Source organism: Cavenderia fasciculata, assembly GCF_000203815.1.
Source record: "Cavenderia fasciculata unplaced genomic scaffold Scf_ET2XIPL01CNAVH-3, whole genome shotgun sequence".
NCBI lineage: Eukaryota > Evosea > Eumycetozoa > Acytosteliales > Cavenderiaceae > Cavenderia > Cavenderia fasciculata.
In genome coordinates, this window is record NW_004457723.1 from 526,939 (window position 1) to 546,045 (window position 19,107).

The window sequence follows — 19,107 nt, forward strand, 5'->3', positions numbered from 1 at the left end:
ATAAAATATAGAATGAAATGAAAGAAAAGGAAGACAACGATTCAATGTCAAAATAAAAAAAAAAAAAAAAAAAAAGAATGGGGTTTTACCAGTTTGGTCGACGCGAAATTGAGTGAAAAAAAAAAATCACTTAAAAATCGTCATGTAATTAAAAAAAAAAAGATTCTATTCATTTCTCTCTTTTAAAAGAAGGAAGAATAAAGAAGAGGAAGAAGAACAAGTAAAGTTTTGAACAAAGATAGAAGAGAGAGAGAGAGAGAGAGAGAGAGAGAGAGAAAAAAAGAGATAGATAAATAATTAAAAAAAAGATAAATGAAATCTCAACTTTTGTGAGACCGAGTGTAGAAAAGGAATGTAAGTTTTTAAAATGTTTGTTTGTTTTGTTGGTGCGTCGTTAGAAGATGACACTTGTCTCTCTCATACTTTTTTTTTTTTTTTAATAATTATACAAAAATTAATTAATCATTTCCCCTTCTTCTTCTTCTTCTTCTTCTTCTTCTTCTTCTTCTTCTTCTTCTTCTTCTTCTTCTTCTTCTTCTTCTTCTTCTTCTTCTTTTTAGATGCAGAATCAGTTCAAGCTCAAACACTTAGAAAAGAGAGTCAAAGTAAACTTAAAGTAGCAATTAAAGAATGTGTATCATACTACTTTTCAAACAATTCATCACCCATTACAAACACCATTCATGAACATTTATTAGGTCCAATTTGTTATCAAATTGAAGCTTTTATTTGTCATAAATTAAAACGTAAAGAAGAAATAATATATTACAATAATTAAAAAAATAATATTTATATTTGTTTTTTTTTTAGAAAATTCTAAAATATGGGAAATCATTCAATTATTACCAAATTTAAAAAAGGATTTAAAAAATCCTTTATTGGCAGATAGTAGAGCAGTAGATTGGAAAGAGGAATTTGATTATATTAATAGTTCAAGTGAAGTGACGAGTGATTTGGGTAAAGCAAGAGCCTGGATTAGAAGATCATTAAATGAATCAATATTGAATCAAGCCATTGAAATATTGACATCGAATCAAGATATCATCAAAACCTATTATCAAGAAGACTCTATTCTTAGACACAAAGAAGATGCTGATTTGTTTCGTTCCATCTTGGTATCATTGGCAACTCTGCAATTTCAAATAGATTATAATAATAGTAAATTGGATCATGTCAACATTGACCCTTCATGTCTATCTCCACTTCATCCTTTTTATTTGGATTTCCAAAGACAACATATAATAGTAAAGGATGATAATGAATCTACTACTTCTTCTTCTTCTTCTTCTTCTTCAACAACAGTAGGACCAACAAAAGTTTTGGTAAAGAAAAAAAAAGTTCTAAAATCACTAACAAGAAATATTAATTTGGATGGTGAGGATGAATTTGGTCAAGGTGAGGCGGTTGCAGTTGAAGTTCAAGCGGTGCCTGAAAAGAAAACAAAAATCATAAAAAGAATTACAAAAATTAAAAAAGTAGTAAAAAAAGTTAAACAAGAAAAAGAAAATGAAGATCAAGAAGAAAAAGAAAAAGAAAAAGAAGAAGAAATCAATCCTCCAATAGTAGTACAACAACAACAACAAGAAATTAATTTATCTTGTAATGAACAAGAAGAAGAGGAAGAAGAGGAAAAAGTAAAGGAACCAATTGTTCCAATTGATGATATTCTTTCAAGTGATGAAGAACATAATCGTATAATGTTAAAAAGATCAATGGAAATTCAAGAACAACAAGGACCAATATTAACATTAATGGAGGAATTGGCATTATTAGATCCAACAACAGTTAATAGTAGTACTATTAGTAGTAATAGTAGTATTTCTAGTAATTATTATGAAAAATCTTCCGATGATCCTGTTCCCAATCATCCTCCTCCTCCTACTACAACTACTACTCATAATGTTTCAGATTTTATATTTTCACAAAAACAAGCACAACAACCATGTCATCATTTATCAATAGAAGAGGAATCAATGGTATTTGACAAGATTGATCAATTTGAACAATTGTTGCAAGAAAAACATCATCTACAAGAAAAGGATGATAATATAAGAATTCATCATTCTAGTACGCTGACAGTATCAGTTTCAACAAATGATATTGCTCAACAATTCAACTATAGTCATCATAATAATTCAGCTACCACTTCTTATGTATCAGATGATCTAAGTGAAGATATCAATGATATTACTACAATCAATGATTCAATGAATCATGATACTTTGGAATCGTATGATGATTTACTTTTGGATCCAACTATTCAATTTTTAATTCAAAGTGCAAAAGATTTACCACCTCCATCTTCATCTTCAACTACACCAAATTATGATTCACCACCACAAACTTCTTTATCTTCTTCATCTTCTTCCATTTCACCTGTAAATATTAATAATAATCAAAATAATCAAAATAATCAAACAAAATCAACTTTTACTTCTTCTAATTCTTCATCTAATATTTCATCTCCATCTTCATTTAAATGGGCACCATTAAGAAAAAAAATATTATTTACTATACCTACTCAAGGAACATTGCAAGAACAAAATTATCAATGTTATGGTTGTGCAAAAGATATATCTGGAATATTTTCATTGTCAAGATATTGTGAATATAGTGGAAAGTATTATTGTTCTGGATGTCATTCTAAAAAGTATTGGTACATTCCTGGTAAAATTCTAACCAATTGGGATTTTAAACAATATTATTTGGCCAATTTCTATTATGAATTTTTGGTGGAAATGGAAAAGGAACCAGTTTATGATTTGGGTAATGTCAATCCCAAACTGTACAAAAACAATCATCTCTTGCGTATTAGAAATCTTCGTAGACAAATGTTTCATCTCAAGGACTTTTTAATTACTTGTACAAGAGGTGGACAGGCATTGCTTGAACTTTTGGGTCGTAGTGAGTATTTGGCAAACTCTATCGATTTGTTTTCGCTTGGAGATTTGGTCAATTACAAACAACTTTTGGAAACATTAAGACAATTGGTGGCAAAGTGGTTGGATCACGTTGAAAAGTGTGTACTATGTCTTGCCAAGGGATTTGTTTGCGAGTATTGTGACGATCACACTGCAATCTATCCCTATCACATTTCTACCGTCTCTCAATGCTCCAATTGCAAGAGTTTCCATCACAACAAATGTCAACAACTTGGTAAACAATGCCCAAAGTGTCTAAGACTTGCAAAACAAAGAATTTTACAAAACTTTGAAAAGGCTCGTAAACTTGAAAAAGAAAAATTAGAAACTGAAAAAAATAATCTTATAATGAATTAATAAATAATAAATAATAAATAATAAATATTTATTTATTTATTAATCTTTTTTTAAATATCATTAAAGAATAAATTTAAATTTGGATAATTATTTGTTAAATAGGAAATAGTTGAAAAATGTTTTGGATATTGAATATTGATTGATTTTAGGTATGTTAATTTTTGTACAAGTTGAATGAGAGAGGAATCTGTAAATTTTGGTGAATCCAAATATAAATCTGTAATTGAATCTTGACTGGTAGATAGATTTGAAATCAAATGATCAGTCAATAATGGACAATTCTTTAAAAATAATTTCTTTAATTTTAATAGTTTAATAACTATTATCATTTAAAGATTGATGATTTTGAAGAGTTAATTTTTTCAATTTCGAAAAATTGTCCATTCTTTTTGTTTCAAAATGATTTGAAATAATTCTTAAATGATTTAAATTTTCCAAATTCTTTGATTGTATAGTACAATTTAAATGTTCATTACCTTGTAAAGTTAAACTTGATAGATTTGGTAGATTTTTAAAAAAATCATTCCAACCATCATAGGGATGATAAACCATTAAGAAAAGTTTAGATAAACCAATCCAACATTGTAAACCTTGATTGAATTGATTTTTTTCCAAATATTCATTCTTTCCATTGCAATGATATTTAAATGATTGCAAACGATTTAATTTTAAATGATATAATTGTTGATGATAAAATTCAGAATCTGGATCATTGATTATGATTGAATGTAAATTTGGACATTGAATAGATACCAATTCTAAAATATTTCTTTGACCAAGAGACAATGTCAAAGTTTGTAATGATTTTGGAAATGATTTGATTTGATAATATTTTGATGATCCAAGATGTAAACTCTCCATCATATCAAACTTTTCCAATTCCAATTCCTCTTGAAATGGTTGATCTGTATAACCATAGGAACCAATAGTTAATCTTTTCAATGTCATTAAAAAGTTATTTATAATCATTGAAATAATTGGTGATTTTGAACAAAAATGATTATCAAAATGAATTGATTCCAAGAGTTTAAAATGGTTTAAACCATCTGATGGTTTTGAATGGATTGTCATTTGTTCAAATATTAATTCTCTAGTTGTTGCTCCAAAATGTTTTAATAAATCTTGATTCTCCAATAATCCAAACAAAGTATCTTGACCAAAAATAAATAATTTTAAAATATTTTTTGGAGTCTTTATAAAAAGTTCTAATTGTTGTCTTGATCGAATTTGTAAAGTTTTATGATTTGTAGAGAGTGAACAATATTTTTCAAAATGATATTGATATAATTTGTTTGCCAATGTAAATGTAAATGGACTTACATCTACATTTTCAAACCAATTGCCAACTTTTTTGAAAAAAGATGGACAAGTATTTTGATTCGATACCAAAAGACAACCAAATAAAAAATTTCCATCTTTTTTATAATCATCCAATAGATTTGGGTATTTGGAAAAGATTTTCTCTAAAATGGGTCCAACCAAGTTTAGAAAATTTGATTCTTTTGGACTTTGAAATGATTCAATCATTTCATAAAGTTGAGAATATTTATCATTACCATAATAAATCATTTCTATTGTTATTAATCTTGATATCAACTCGCTATACAAATCTGTCGAGTCATCAATTAAATTAAATAAATTTAATAAAATGTGAAATGAAACTCTATTTAATTTTCCTTGATTATTGTAACGAGTTGAATAAAGTAATGAACCTTCATAGAGTAGAGGTACCAAAGTTTCATTATTAACACAGTTTTTTTGATTAATCAATTGTTTAAAACAATCTTGTGCTTTATCATGATTATCTAATAAACTATAAACGGTTGCCAAAGCAATAAGAGCAGATATTGAACCACTATCAAATGATATTGATATTTGAAGATAGGATCTTGAAGCCAAAAGATGGTCTCTCTCGTTTGAACGTAATTTAAACAACTCCAACTCTACCAATCCCAAAAGATGATAAAGTGAAGCATCTGTAGTACTTGATCTTGAAGCCATTTGTAATTTTTCTCGTGATGCCAATAATAAACTAATCTCTTGACTATGATCAGTATTGAATTGATCAATAAATTGATCCAAATCCTCGTCCCTGTTTCTTCCAATGTGTGAATAGATTAATTGTGTGGCTTGCATATACAATGCAATACCATTTGAACGATCAATCATATTACTGTGTTTTAATACCGGTCTAATTTGTTTAATATCAGTTGTCACAACTCTTACAACCAGACCACTATTATTATTATTTAATGCACAAAAGATACGTGAATCTAAATCCAATCCAACCATTGTTGAGAATCTTTCAATAATTCTATTCAATGATATAGATGGTAATAAATCTGTTGATGATTCCAATTCCTTTACGTCTAGACCATGATCTTGATTATATTTCTCTTGAATCATTTGTTTAATATCTAAAAACCAAAAAGAATTCTTTTTTGATAAAATCCTATTTAGAAATTGAACGGTCGCAAGGATGACTGGAGAATCTGATTGGTGATGGATTTTCAATTTACATAATTCTTGTTTGTATGCTTGTTTTAATACACGTGCAACCATTTCACAAAGAATAAGCCCAACAAGTGTTTGATTCTTTTCATTTTGAATAAATGGATTGGTTATTGAACGTATCCTTCCCAACAAACCAAGATTCATTCCCTTTTTATGTAATTCAATACCCAAATCACTTGAAAAGTTTAAATAACCTCTAGTCCAATCAGTCTCTAATTGGACAACCATTTCTTTTAAATGATCATTTAATAATCTATCGGTTGCCAATTTAACCTCTTGTTCATGAATTGATTTATCTACATCTTTACTACTCCATCCACTAAATACATCCGATGATAATGCAATTGAATTTAATTTTAAAAATTCTGGTCTAAATAATTTATAAAATATTTCTCTCTTTCTAAAATAAAAAAGAAATTAGTAAAGAGTAATTATTTGTTAATATTTTGTATTTTATATTTACTCTTTTAAAGGAAATAGAGGAGGAAATAATCTACCAAAATCTAAAGCATAAAATTTAGAATCAATGGTTGATTTATGAATTTCCAAATCACCTGGACCATAAATAAATGAAGTATTGACAGCACCAGATATATGACCTTTTAATTTCATATTATCACCAATTATTTTCATCATTTTAGATAATTCATTATCCACATTATTCACTGTTTTACCTCCATCATTACTACCATAAATAATTGTATTTTTTGTTATTGGTAAAATTGATATTGCAATCCTACAAAAATTAAAATAAACAAATAAATAAATAATTTTAATATTTGTTTGAATTATTATTATTCTTTTTTTTTTTTTATCTATTTACAATCTATAACCATAATAATCAATTATACACATTAATGGAAGATGAATATTATTACCAAGATTCTTTAGGTCTACAACATTTTGAAAGAATGTTGATAAACCTCTTAATTCATTTCCAGCAGATTTGGAGGCTGCAATTTCATTTGGCTTACTACCTCCATAGAGATGAGTTTGACTATCGACCATTGGATCTTGGGTAAACTTAAACATTATGTTTCGATGCATGAACTTTTCTCCTCCTGCCAAACCACCCAAGTCTGGCTCGGGTTGAATGGTCTTGTGATCCAATGGTAAATGTTTCTCTTTGATGATGGTCATTCCGATAGATTGAGCAGTCATTGTAAAGTCATAAGATAGAAATGTTAACTTTTGGAACTTTTCAATATTTGGACTATCAAACAACAACTTTTGTAATTCCTTGTTCCAATCTCTACCACTTTTTTGTATAACTTTAAAGTATTCTTTTAGTAGTAAAGGATATGATGGAGAAGGATGAGAAGAAGGAGAAGGAGGAGATGAAGAGGAAGAGGAAGTTTGTTTATCATCCTCTTCTTCTATTGTTTCATATGAGGTTGTAGAACTTGATAATGGAGATGATGTGGTCAACGTCGAATTATCATCTCCGAATACCGAATAACTATAACTATTACTTGATTGTTGTTGTAGAGGAGATGAAGAAACAATGGTGTCACTTGTACCGTCATTGTCACCAACAATTAGAGAATCGTCATCTTCGTCGTCATAGTCATCATCTTCATTATCATTATCACTACTACTAAGTAATGGTTGATATGGGTTATTAGAAGTATGAGTAAAGATTGGTAGAGTTAAAACAAGAGGGGAATAAGTTACCTTTTGTAACTTTCTTGCTCTATCTGTATCACCTCCCACCATTCTTTGAGCAAATAACAAACTACTCAACTTGACAATACCATTTTATTTTTTCTTAATATCTACTCTCATTTCAAACCAGCACTTTTTGCTTTCTTTTTTTTTTTTGTTTTCTATATTGATACATATAATTTATTTTATTTGTGCAATTTGGGTTTGGGGGGATATATAATAATAACATTTAGATCTTGTTGACCTTGTCGATGAAGACATCACGGCTGACTTCAGAGGCATCAGTTCCTTGGATTTCGAGTTGGATACCGACCAAAGACTTACGGATAGAGTCCTTGGAAGAGGTGTACAACATCTTCTTCTTGATTGGGGCAACATCTGGACACCAGGCAACAAAGATGATCTTGTTCTTGTTGGCACCTTCGTCTTCATAGGCAAAATCGATGATAGCATAACGACAGTCCTTCTCTGGTAATTCGGCAATGATGGTGTCGAATGAGGAACCTGGGGCAAGGGTCTTGTCGACAACGATTTCGGTGGAACCGTCGTTGATCTTGTAGAGGATGGCTTGGAACTTACGACCGAGCTTGAGGTTGTTGAAGGTTTCGACGCAATCGCCAGCTAATTTGACTCCTGAAGACTAGAAATTTAAAGAGAGATAAAAAGTAAGTAAAACAGTGGTGAGGTTTTTTTTTTTTCCAAAAAGTAGTATAAAAATATCTCTCACACACGCGCGTTCGTGTGTTTGAGTGAATGCACACACATAAAAACAAGTAGAGAGAGTAAAGTAATAATAGAATAGAAAAGTCAAAGTAGAATAGAATAGAATAGTCAAACAACAAATATATATAACCGATTGGTGTATAAACCAACTATTATCTATCTGTCTGGTCTTTTGTTCTTTTGTTTCTACACCATCTATATATATATATATAATATATTTGTTTGTGATTGACTCTAATCATCTGACCAAACCAAATTGACTTGTTTCACTCCTTCTATTATTATTATTATCTCTTCTACCATGATGATGAACTCTCTTTTTACTTGTTATGTGTGCAACACTGCACTATAGAGATAGGAGAGAGAAAGAAGTAAAGAGAGAGAGAGAGAAATTTACCATTTTATGAAATTATGTTATATTATGTTATATATTGTTGAGAGAGAAAAAAAGAAAAATGAAAAGCAAGCAGAGTGTTGGTTCAGTGGATAGGAGAGGGAAAGAAAAATAAAATTATGAAAAAAATCAAGTGGGAGAGCATGAATTTATAAAAAAATTTCAAAAAGCCACACCCAACTCGTTTTCGATATGGCTTTGTTTTTTTTTCAGATAAATATAGGGGAAGCTAAGGGAAAAGTGAGGTTTAGCTTCCTACTGCCAACAAGTTGCTATACTCTTACTTACGATAATGTGCAATTTGAATAGATATGGGTATGGAACCATGATACTGGAAACTATCAGAATCTATGGATGGTATTTTGTTGTAAATTAATTCACCGAATTTACCTCTTATTATTCTTCAACACCCACACCTCATATATGCACAAAAGATAGATAATTTAATACAAATAATAATATTTGTTTGTTTATATGTAACAACATACTCTTAAACAAAAAAAGGGGGTGGTATTAATAGATATTTTTAACAGTGACCCGTGAGACGACGATACGAGCACAACTCAATCGCGCGGAATCGTATCAATGCGAGATTTCCGATACCCATTTTTTCAAAATATCTGAGTGAGTTATAACAAATAATATTGATCAACAAGGAAGAAATAGTACTACTATGGATTGTTGTAAACTCGAAAAAAAAAAAAAGAGTTAATAATATCTGTTTATTCTGTTGTTTGTTTTGGTTTGGGTTGAGTTGAGTTGGGTTGAGGTGAGTTGATATGTTGGTGGAAATGAGCGGAAAATATGTATATATGACTAAGATGGTGGTGGTGTGGATTGTTGTGTAAATCTCTGTTGTTTGTGGGTTCGTTTTTGTTGTTGTTGTTGTTGTTGAGGTTGTTGTTGGTAAATCTGTTGCAAAGATGGAACAGAAGAGGATTGTTGTTGTTGTAATAGTTGGTGATGATGTTGTTGCTGTTGTTGTTGTTGTTGTTGTTGCAATGATGAAGCCATCAAAGTAGTAGGTGAAAAATAGCCAATTGGATTATTGGATACTACAGTTGTAGTAGGTGGTTGTCCTCTAGAGAAATTGGTTCTCAAAGTTGTCGTATTAGTCAATGTTTGGTCTGGTTGTAAATATTGTTGTTGAGTATTGTTATTGTTGATATTGTTAATGTTATTGGAATTATTATTATTAGAATATCCATGTTGTTGTTGTTGTTGTCTAAATCTAGGAGTAAATATATGTTGTTGAGATTGAAGTGTTGGAGAGGATTGCTGAGGTGTATGTGCAGAATTGGATAAAGGTGGAGATGAAGGTGAAGAGGTGGATTGCTGTTGTTGTTGTTGTCGGTGGATTAAATAGGGGTCAAAAAGCTCCTCAATATGGGGAGGTGAAGTCGAAGAAGAGATGGCCGAGCCGCCTCCATAGAGTATATGATGATGAATGGTGTGTTGCTGCGGTTGTTGTTGCTGCTGCAGTTGTTGTTGTTGCTGCGGTTTTTGGTGTTGATAATCTTCCAACACCTTTTTGAGATGGTGCAATTGTCGAATTTGTTGATCGAGTTGATCAATGTCAAATGTCGACGGCATCCATGTAGATTCATCGTGATGGTGGGACAATAAAGAGCCGGCTGGCGATGACGAGGCAAGATTAACCTCGTTGGGTAAAAGGGGAGATGGTTGTTGTTGCGACATCCGAGTGGAGGGGGTTAGAGTAGGAGACAATGGGGATTGCGTCAAGGGTAAAGATACATTGGTATTTGGAAATAAATAGGGTTGGAAATGATGATGTGAAGGGTAACTATTACCTGTTTGAATAGGTTGTTGTTGGTGTTGATGTAAAATATGTTCATTGGGGTATGGTAAAGTTTGTTGTTTTGTAATAGTCATGGTTGGATTATTACGTTTGTTGTTGTTGTTGGAAATAATATTTTGTTGTTGTTGTTGTTGTTGTTGTTGTTGTGCCTCTTTATATTGTGAAAAAGTAGATTGTTGTTGTGGTTGTGGTTGTTGATGATCCAAAGGGAAATGAGAATTCCAACTAGATGATGATGACAACGATCTGTTGTTTGGTTGTGGTTGTGGTTGTGGTGGCTGTTGTTGTACATGTGAAAATTGATTGGTGGGGTTTAATAAAGGTTGTTGTCCTAACCTAGAGGAAGAAGAAGATTGGTACAAATCTTGTTGTTGTTGTTGGATTTTAGGAAGAGGAATGAGAGGAGGGGGAGGAGGAGTCGAATCACCTGCCTGTTGATGTTTTGATAAAAGAGGGGAAGCAGATTTCTTTGGTTTATGACCAGTAGCTTGACTAATACTAGCCAACTTTTTTTTAGAGTAGGAGCAATGAATAGTCAACCCTTGAACGGGGTTGTTTGTAAAAAACTCTAATGCCTTTTTGGCTGCATACTGTCCATTCTCGGAATCCTTGAAATGGACAAATCCAAACCCCTCATACTGTCCCAATTCATTCTTTGGGATATTATAATGATTGATTTTACCGAAATCTCGGCAATGTAAAAAAATATGTTTATGTAGATCCAAACATGCCTAAATGATGAAAAAAAAAATAAAATAAATTAATATATATTTATATTTATATTTATATAATCTTTGACATACATTTGTTGGATCAAAAGTTAAATGAATAGAAGTCCTCTGATCAAAAGAGTCACCCCATTTTATGTGAATTTGATTAATACCTAAATATACACCGTTTAATTTTGCCATAGCCTTCTCAGCGTCTGACCTGTGAATAAATCTTATAAATACATAATTATTGATGAAAACGCAATCATTGTAATCGAGTGGACCAAATGCACTAAATAGAAAAAAAAAACAATCAATTAATAAATAGATAATGGTTTCCAAAAAATAAATGGACATACCTAAAAGCAGATAGAATTTGATTTATATTCATACTTGTATCCAAATTTGTGACATACAATGTTGAAATGGATAATGCTTCCAAAACATCTCTATCTTGAATTCCAAATGAACCTAAAAATAAAAAAAACAATGTTTGTTAGTTATTATATTCTTTTTTGTTTTTTTTTTTTGAAAACTATACTTTTTTTAGTTGGATTTGTTTTGGAAGCTTTTAAATTTTTAAGTGGAATGTTGTTGTTGTTGATGTTTTGAAGATGTGAATTTGATGTGGTATCCGACGATGAACTCAAAGGGGAGGAGGGTGATAATGGACTATTGGGAATGGTCGATGATGGCGTTGTAGATGAGCCAGTGGTGCTAATCGTAGATGTAGTGGTTGTTGATTCAACTGCCAGTAAATTATTATTATTATTATTATCCTCCTCAAAGACGTTCGTAGATGATGTTGATGATGATGGGTTTTCTAAAAGTTGTGAAAATTTTGAATTTATATGATTTATATGATTGATGTGATTGTTGTTGTTGTTGAGGTCATTTACAGTTGTAGAGGACAAGGATAAATTTAAATTATTGGAAACTATTTGTTGTGAATTTGAAATTGATTTTAAAGTTTTGTCTTCATTGTTTTGAGTTGGTGAAATAAGTTGTTGTGAATCTCCATCTATTTTGGAATGATTAATTAAAGGGTTTGTAGTAGTAGAAGTAGTAGAAGTACCTTTCGATGTCGAATGGGATGATGATGATGATGATGATGATAATGATGATGTTTCGATTGTTGTTGTTGTCAGAGTCGAGTTGTTGGTGGTTGGGTCTGGTGGTGTGGACATGTCATATGGTGTTGGTGAGGGTTGAGGTTTTGGCGAATTAAAGATATTATTGGTGGTGTTGGTGTCTGGTGGTGGTGGTGGATAGTTGTTAAGGTTTGTTGTTGTGGTTTGAGTTGATGATGATGATGATGAGGAGGATGATGAGGGGGAAGATGGTGATGTTGGTGATTGAAGAGGTGAGTTCATATCGGATCACAGTCATGCTCCCACTTTAGTAATAAATATATATATATATATCTATATAAATAAATAAATAAATAAATAAAAATATAGTTGTTGTTTGTTGTAGTTGTTGTTGTTTGTTGTGTAGATTTATAAATTAATATATTAATTAATTATTAGAAAAAGGTTTGGATTAAAATAATAGTGTTAATAGAATTTTTAATATTTTGGACTTTCTTTTGGTTATAAAAAAAAATATTTATATATATTTATATGTATATGTGTACAAAAAACATCTATGATTAAAAAAAAAAAAAACAAAGGCAAGATGGACCCATATGCATGTGTGTGTGACTTTAGACTGTGAGAGCTAACAAACTAATAATTATTTATAGAAAACTAAAAATAAACATTATAATGTTTCATGTTCTACAAAGAATAAATTGGAGGGCACAACCCTTTGATTTCAAGGGTCCAAATAATTTGAATAATTCTATTATTATTATTTTCTTTTTTCTTTTTTTTTTTTTTTTTAAAGTAATGACATTTACTTTTTTTAGAATTGTCCAATGAAAATGATTTAACAAAAATATATTTTAAAAATAACAAGTCAAAGGTGAAAGATGGGTGTCAAAAGAATGAAGAATAACAATTCCAAAAAATGAATATAAATGCCAAAATATATATATATATAAGGGTTAACTCTTTCTCTTTGTTAACATTGAATTGTAACAAAAAAAAAAAAAAACAAAAAAAAAAATCCTGCTATATGATGATGCAACGTTGCACATGTAGCGTTCTTCGTTTTGAAAATATTTGTGTTTGTAAGTGGGGACAAACTCAGACCTATACGAATGTCGAATTCGATAGATTGAGAGGTAGATCATCATGATCCACTTTCACCTTGTAATTCAAATTACAACAACACCACCACCACCACACAAAGTATTACTTTTGGTTGATCCGTGTTTCAATCGAAAGGCACTTTTGTGTTGAAAAAACTAAACTAAACTACTACTCTATGCTATAATAACTCTGCTATAATATTTGATATGTATGAATTGAATTGAATTGATTTTGATTTGGATGATGGTTGAGCTCTATTATTACCTTTTTGTAGGGATGGATAGGATGGAAAGAGTGAGTGGGGGTCAATGAAACTAACTAATAACTCTACAATTACAATACAATTGTAATGTGGTAGTAGGTATCAATTGAGTTTTACTGTTGGTTTTAGTACTATATAGGTCTACTTTGACCCAGTAATGGGGTAGGCTGTTGACTGTTTCAAAAAAAAAAGATATCTAGTTTTCAATAGGTGGAACCTTAATCTTGATTGATGTTGGTTGGTGATGGTGTGAACTAGCCTTGACAAATAAATTAAAAAAAAAAAATTAAAACACAAAGTTGGTGGGGCGGGAAGAGCCCCTAAAGAAAGGGGCATGCATGGCTCTTGTCCACACCAAATACCGATCGTTTTCCTTTGCGCTCGTCGTCAAAAAAAATTTCCATCATGATCGTCATGTCATCATCGCCATCTGCAGATCACAAACATTGGTTTACAAACCCTCCTGTCCTATGAAAAAAGGGTATCCAAAATAAAATCGATTCACTTTACAAAAATAACTCTTGCTCCCTTCAAAGTCTTAAGTTTGTGGAGAGGAAAATAATGGATGGATGGATGGTTGGATGGATGGGTAGTAGGTAGAGGTGTCTATTATCTTGTTTGTCTAAATTAATAGCTCTACAGACTCTTGGACTGTTGGTGGTATGTAGTTAAGGTTGTTGAAGTGATGGTTGATGTTATACTTGTTTGTTGTTGGATTATTGAACCTACTTGATCAAGTATAAGACATCGTTGGATGAACAAACACAACATGCATGTGCGGGGGGATTAAATTCAAATAAAATCTATTCTAAAACGCAAAGAGAGAGATTGTATGCTATGATGCCTCGTCTGTGTCGTTTTCTTTGATTATTTTTTTTTTTGATGATTATTTGATGATGAAGAGGTAGCTTGCTTGTTTGTTGGGATGTTAGAGTAGGTAGGTAGAGAGGTATAGTGCTGCTGCTTGAAGTTGGGTTGATCTTCAATCCTATTGGTGGATAAATGGATTTGAATGATGGTGTTGTTCAACCAGACGAACCGTAGCGGTTCACCAGAAATAAATAAAATTAAAAAAAAAAAAAAAAAAAAAAAAAATACTACTCGGTGGCTGCGACAGAGCGCGCCCCCCACAGTCCCCAATCAATCAACAAAGACGAGGAGAAGAGGTTTCCGTCAAGCGTAGGCAAGGGAGGTTCCTTCCATACTTCTTGACTATGATTATGTGAAAAAATATGATAGTCTTGAGATCACCTCATCGATGATGCAAAGCAGGTGTCTCTTGACCAATTGTCACAACAAAACAACAAATAACCAACAGGCAAACAATGTTAGAAGGTACCTTCTAAAAAAAATCATCCAACACGTGTTTTTGAGGGATCTTTCAAAAAAATTATTCTTATTATTATTTGTTATTATTATTTGTTATTTGTATTTTTAGACTTGAATGATAAAAATAAATAAATGTAAAAGGAAAAATAAAATTTGGATGGAACAGAAGGGTAGTCGATCAGATATTTCCTTCCTTGTGAGCATGTTGGTGAGGAGGAGTGGATTTGGGTTAGGGTGTTGTTACATTACCTTTTTTTTTCTTTGTAACTATTGAGTTCTATGAGATTTTGATGGTGATGTTCAAAATTACAACATGCTATAAAGATTTTACCAAATATGGAACTACTCACAATATAATAAATATAAAAGTGAGTATGTGTGTATATATGTGGTGGATGTGTGAGATCTCTAAAATAATTTGTAGTAATTCTCTGGGGTGGTATCTGGGTTTATTAAGATCTAAAATCCAAAAATGAATCTCAAACACGGTTTTAATACTATCCATTCCATCAAGAGCAGACTCTAGCAAGAGTGAGAGAAAGAAAAAAAAACAAATAAAATTTTAATTAATTAACAATTAAACATTCGCATGCGCGTTCAGCCACGGTTTTTTCCATGCCCTCATACGATTTAAGGGAGGACACCCCTGATTGGCTGTAGAATGCATGAGGAAGTGGAGAACAGGAGTAGTCGCCCCTTAAGCAGTAGTCGTTCGTTTTTCTTTCATCAAAAAAAAAAAAAAAAAAAAAAAGTGAAAGATTGGTGCACTCTATTTTTAGTGGCAGCAAAAACTAAAAGAAAATCTTTGGTGGGCAACTTTGACTTGTTGGCACATTTGTTGGTTGCATCATCGCAAGGAGCTGATGGATTGGTCGACCTTGAGTAACTCCAAGGATTGACCAAAGATTGTTGGTCAATTGACCAGTATAACCCAATATTTCCAGCTAGGGGGGTATGGATCTCTCACATATTTCCGATAAACCCTAAAGTTGAAAACTGGAACCGCTGTGGACAACCTATAAAAGTAAAACTATCTATACTATATCCATCCACTGGCCTCTTTGTGTAGTGTCGATTTCACTTTTCTCCTCCAATCATCTTAAAGAGGTTTAAACCTCTTTATTGGTTTCCCTAATCACGCGGAGGTTTTGTGTTGTGATGGCGATATATATTTATATATTGCACAATACGGACGGTTATTTTTGAGACAGTCTCCTCTCTCTCTCGCTCTCTTTTTGGTCCAATTCAAACGAATATCCGTACCAATTAAGATTGATCATTTATTCTTTATTTTTCTTAATATTTATTTCAAAGTAAATTATACAATAATTTTTTATAAGCTTGGTTGATTTGTGGAGAAATCAAGCTTCACTATATGAGTCGGTTTTGAAAAAGGGAGTTGAAAAAAAAATAAAAAAAATAAAAAAAAAACTGTTGGTGTTGTTGTTGTTTGTTTGAATTAATAAAGTAATTATTAATAACTCTCGCGATATATAGTAGTAGTTTTACTCACATCTTGTTGGTAAAGTAGATTAGTATTTAGTAGTAGTCGTATTAGTAGTAGTATTAGTTAGTTATTATTTAAAGGAAGAGTCATGTCGAATGCTTGGGGTAAGGCCCTTGATCAGGCTAGTATTGTAAAAGCTAGTTTCACTAGCGACTTGGAAAAGACAGCTATTAAAGGAACTAGACATAAAATGAGAGTACCAAAAGAGAAACATGTTAGAAGTAAATATACAAATAATATGATGATATATATATATATATCATCATCTGATTTGAAAGAAACAAGGAAAAGAAAAGATACAAAAAAGGTTAACCGATTTTTTCATTCACCCTATCATTATTATTATTATTATGATTATCTTCTTTTACTTTTAGAGTTGATTATTTATACTCATGAAAGATTAGGTCCAATTGGTGACTTGTATATGAGTTTATTAAGAAGATTAGAACAACCTGATTGGATTGTATGTAGAGAATAGAAAAACAAAAATAATAGCCACAAATAACTAATCTCTTCTTTTTAAATATCTATCTGATATATATGTGTGTATTTAGATTGTATTAAAAACATTGGTTGTATTCCATAGATTGTTTGGAGGAGGAAATGTTAGATTCCTTGAAGATTTATCACATCGTGGAATGATTTTCCCATTGACTCGATTCACTGATATGACATCTACTCAAGCTCATCAACAATCTGTTTTCATTCGTAAATACTCTTCTTATCTTGAAGAAAAGGTATTTGCTTATCGTGAAATGCATGTATGTAACAAAGTTAAGAATAATAGATAGATGCAGCAGTATGAAACACTTATTGATTTTGTTTTTTTTTGTTTTTGATTTAGTGCGAATTTGAAAAGGAATCATTCAAAGGATTATCAATTGATCAATTATTAAAAAAGATTCCAAAGATGCAAAGACAGTTTGATGCACTCTTGGCAACTCACGTCGAAGAGGTTTGTGATAATATTATTACAATCAATGCATTTGAATTACTTTTAAAGGATAGTTTTAAGATTTATTGTAATTTAAATGATGCTGTATTAAGTGTTTTAGGTAAGAGAGAGAGAAAAAGATAAATATCAATCAAATTCGTCGTTTCTAATTTATTTTATTTTTTCTTTAGAATTATACTTTAACATGACAAAGAGAGATGCAACTACAGCTCTTGAAATTTATAAGGTTTTTATGAGAGAAACTGATGATATTATTAGATTCTTTGATTCATCAAGAAGAAAATTCCATATTGAATTACCTGATCTATCTCCTGTAAGTCAAATAATACAAAATCAAATCAAATTCATCTAATTTTTATTTATTTATTTATTTAGGCACCATCAACAGTTGTTAAAGGATTGGAAGAGTATTTAAGAGATTTGGATGATGATCATCCTCCAATGGGTCGTCCAAACAATGGTAAAGAACAAAGAGATAATTTGGGTAGTCATTTCAAACCATCAAATACTTTTGATCAAAAGAAAATGGATGATACTTCATTTAATTTTGATGTATGTAAAAAAAAAAAAAAAAAAAGGAATAGAAAAAAAGAAAAAGAAAAAGATAATCTTATTTACATTTTATTTTTAAATATTTGTAGGAGGATTTATTTAGTTCAGCACCAAATTCACCTGCACCAAATTCAAATAATCATAATAATAATGTATATTCACCATCGATTCAACAACAACCACCACCAAATAATAATAATAACAATAATAATAATAATAATAGTAGTTTCCGACAACAACATAATCAATATGCACCAGCAAAACAACCATTCGATCCACTTGATCCATTCCAAATATCATCTTCACAACCATTGTCCCCAATGATTAATAATAATAATAACCATCATCATCACAATAACAATATGATATCAAGTGGTGCTGGAAACAGAAATTCAATGGGTAATCCATTTGATCCAGTCAACAATGAAAAGGCACTCCAAATTAAAGCAGCATTTGAGTCTTCTTCCAATTCATCCTCTCCATTTAGTTCGACTTCATCCTTTACAATGACACCCGTCACACCTCAACAGCCAAACAACATGAACAAGATGGGAAGTATCGGACCAAATCAAGGAGCAAACTTTGGTAACATGGTAAATGGTGGTAGTAATGGTATGTTGGTACCAATGAATAATGGTAATATGATGAATAATGGTATGAATAATGGTATGATGCCAATTAATAATGGTGGTATGGTAAACAGTGGTGGTATGATGATGGTTCCAATGCAACCAAACAACAACAATATGATGATGAAACCAATGGCACCAATGAATAATGGTAATATGATGAATAATGGTGGAATGGTTCCAATGCAACCAAATAACAACATGATGATGCAACCAAACAACAACAATATGAATAGACAACCGTCAATGAATAATATGAATATGGGTATGCAACCAAATGGAGGCATGATGATGCAACCATCAAATGAACAACAACGGCGGTATGGGTATGGGAATGAACCAACCAAATATGATGAATAGACCAATGAACAACAACGGCGGGGGTATGGGTATGGGAATGAACCAACCAAATACTCAACAAGTTCAAAACATTTATTTTTAAAATCAAATCAAAATCATAATAATATTTCTTACTGATACAAACAAACCAAATAATTAAAACAAAAAAAATAAACAAAATAAACAAATAAATTTTAATTTATTATGTCTTTTTTTATATTTTTTTTTTTTGTAAA

The 19,107-nt window shown here is 31.0% G+C and overlaps 5 protein-coding genes across 5 annotated transcripts; 2 read left to right on the plus strand and 3 right to left on the minus strand.

Annotated features, from left to right (window-relative positions):
• Nucleotides 1-77: 77 nt before the first annotated feature.
• DFA_07054 (RUN domain-containing protein) lies at nucleotides 78-3,278 on the plus strand (the record flags this gene model as incomplete). Its single annotated transcript, XM_004366871.1, has 5 exons — nucleotides 78-82; nucleotides 190-220; nucleotides 309-354; nucleotides 561-746; nucleotides 811-3,278. The coding sequence occupies 5 exons, from the start codon at nucleotides 78-80 to the stop codon at nucleotides 3,276-3,278; spliced, it is 2,736 nt and encodes a 911-aa protein (XP_004366928.1).
• Nucleotides 3,279-3,590: 312 nt separating this feature from the next.
• Nucleotides 3,591-7,508, minus strand: DFA_07055 (uncharacterized protein; the record flags this gene model as incomplete). The annotated part of the gene is made up of 3 exons (XM_004366872.1): nucleotides 3,591-6,192; nucleotides 6,256-6,528; nucleotides 6,616-7,508. 3 exons carry the CDS (start codon nucleotides 7,506-7,508, stop codon nucleotides 3,591-3,593), a joined length of 3,768 nt encoding a protein of 1,255 aa, XP_004366929.1.
• A 178-nt stretch (nucleotides 7,509-7,686) lies between these two features.
• On the minus strand, nucleotides 7,687-8,580 carry cofB (cofilin; the record flags this gene model as incomplete). Its single annotated transcript, XM_004366873.1, has 4 exons — nucleotides 7,687-8,097; nucleotides 8,311-8,375; nucleotides 8,433-8,526; nucleotides 8,578-8,580. 4 exons carry the CDS (start codon nucleotides 8,578-8,580, stop codon nucleotides 7,687-7,689), a joined length of 573 nt encoding a protein of 190 aa, XP_004366930.1.
• An 810-nt stretch (nucleotides 8,581-9,390) lies between these two features.
• Nucleotides 9,391-12,476, minus strand: DFA_07057 (uncharacterized protein; the record flags this gene model as incomplete). The annotated part of the gene is made up of 5 exons (XM_004366874.1): nucleotides 9,391-10,233; nucleotides 10,330-11,124; nucleotides 11,197-11,395; nucleotides 11,463-11,574; nucleotides 11,645-12,476. The coding sequence occupies 5 exons, from the start codon at nucleotides 12,474-12,476 to the stop codon at nucleotides 9,391-9,393; spliced, it is 2,781 nt and encodes a 926-aa protein (XP_004366931.1).
• Nucleotides 12,477-14,121: 1,645 nt separating this feature from the next.
• clmA (ANTH domain-containing protein) lies at nucleotides 14,122-18,892 on the plus strand (the record flags this gene model as incomplete). Its single annotated transcript, XM_004366875.1, has 8 exons — nucleotides 14,122-14,152; nucleotides 16,477-16,617; nucleotides 16,771-16,859; nucleotides 16,951-17,157; nucleotides 17,241-17,451; nucleotides 17,522-17,664; nucleotides 17,727-17,903; nucleotides 17,993-18,892. 8 exons carry the CDS (start codon nucleotides 14,122-14,124, stop codon nucleotides 18,890-18,892), a joined length of 1,899 nt encoding a protein of 632 aa, XP_004366932.1.
• Nucleotides 18,893-19,107: the final 215 nt, after the last annotated feature.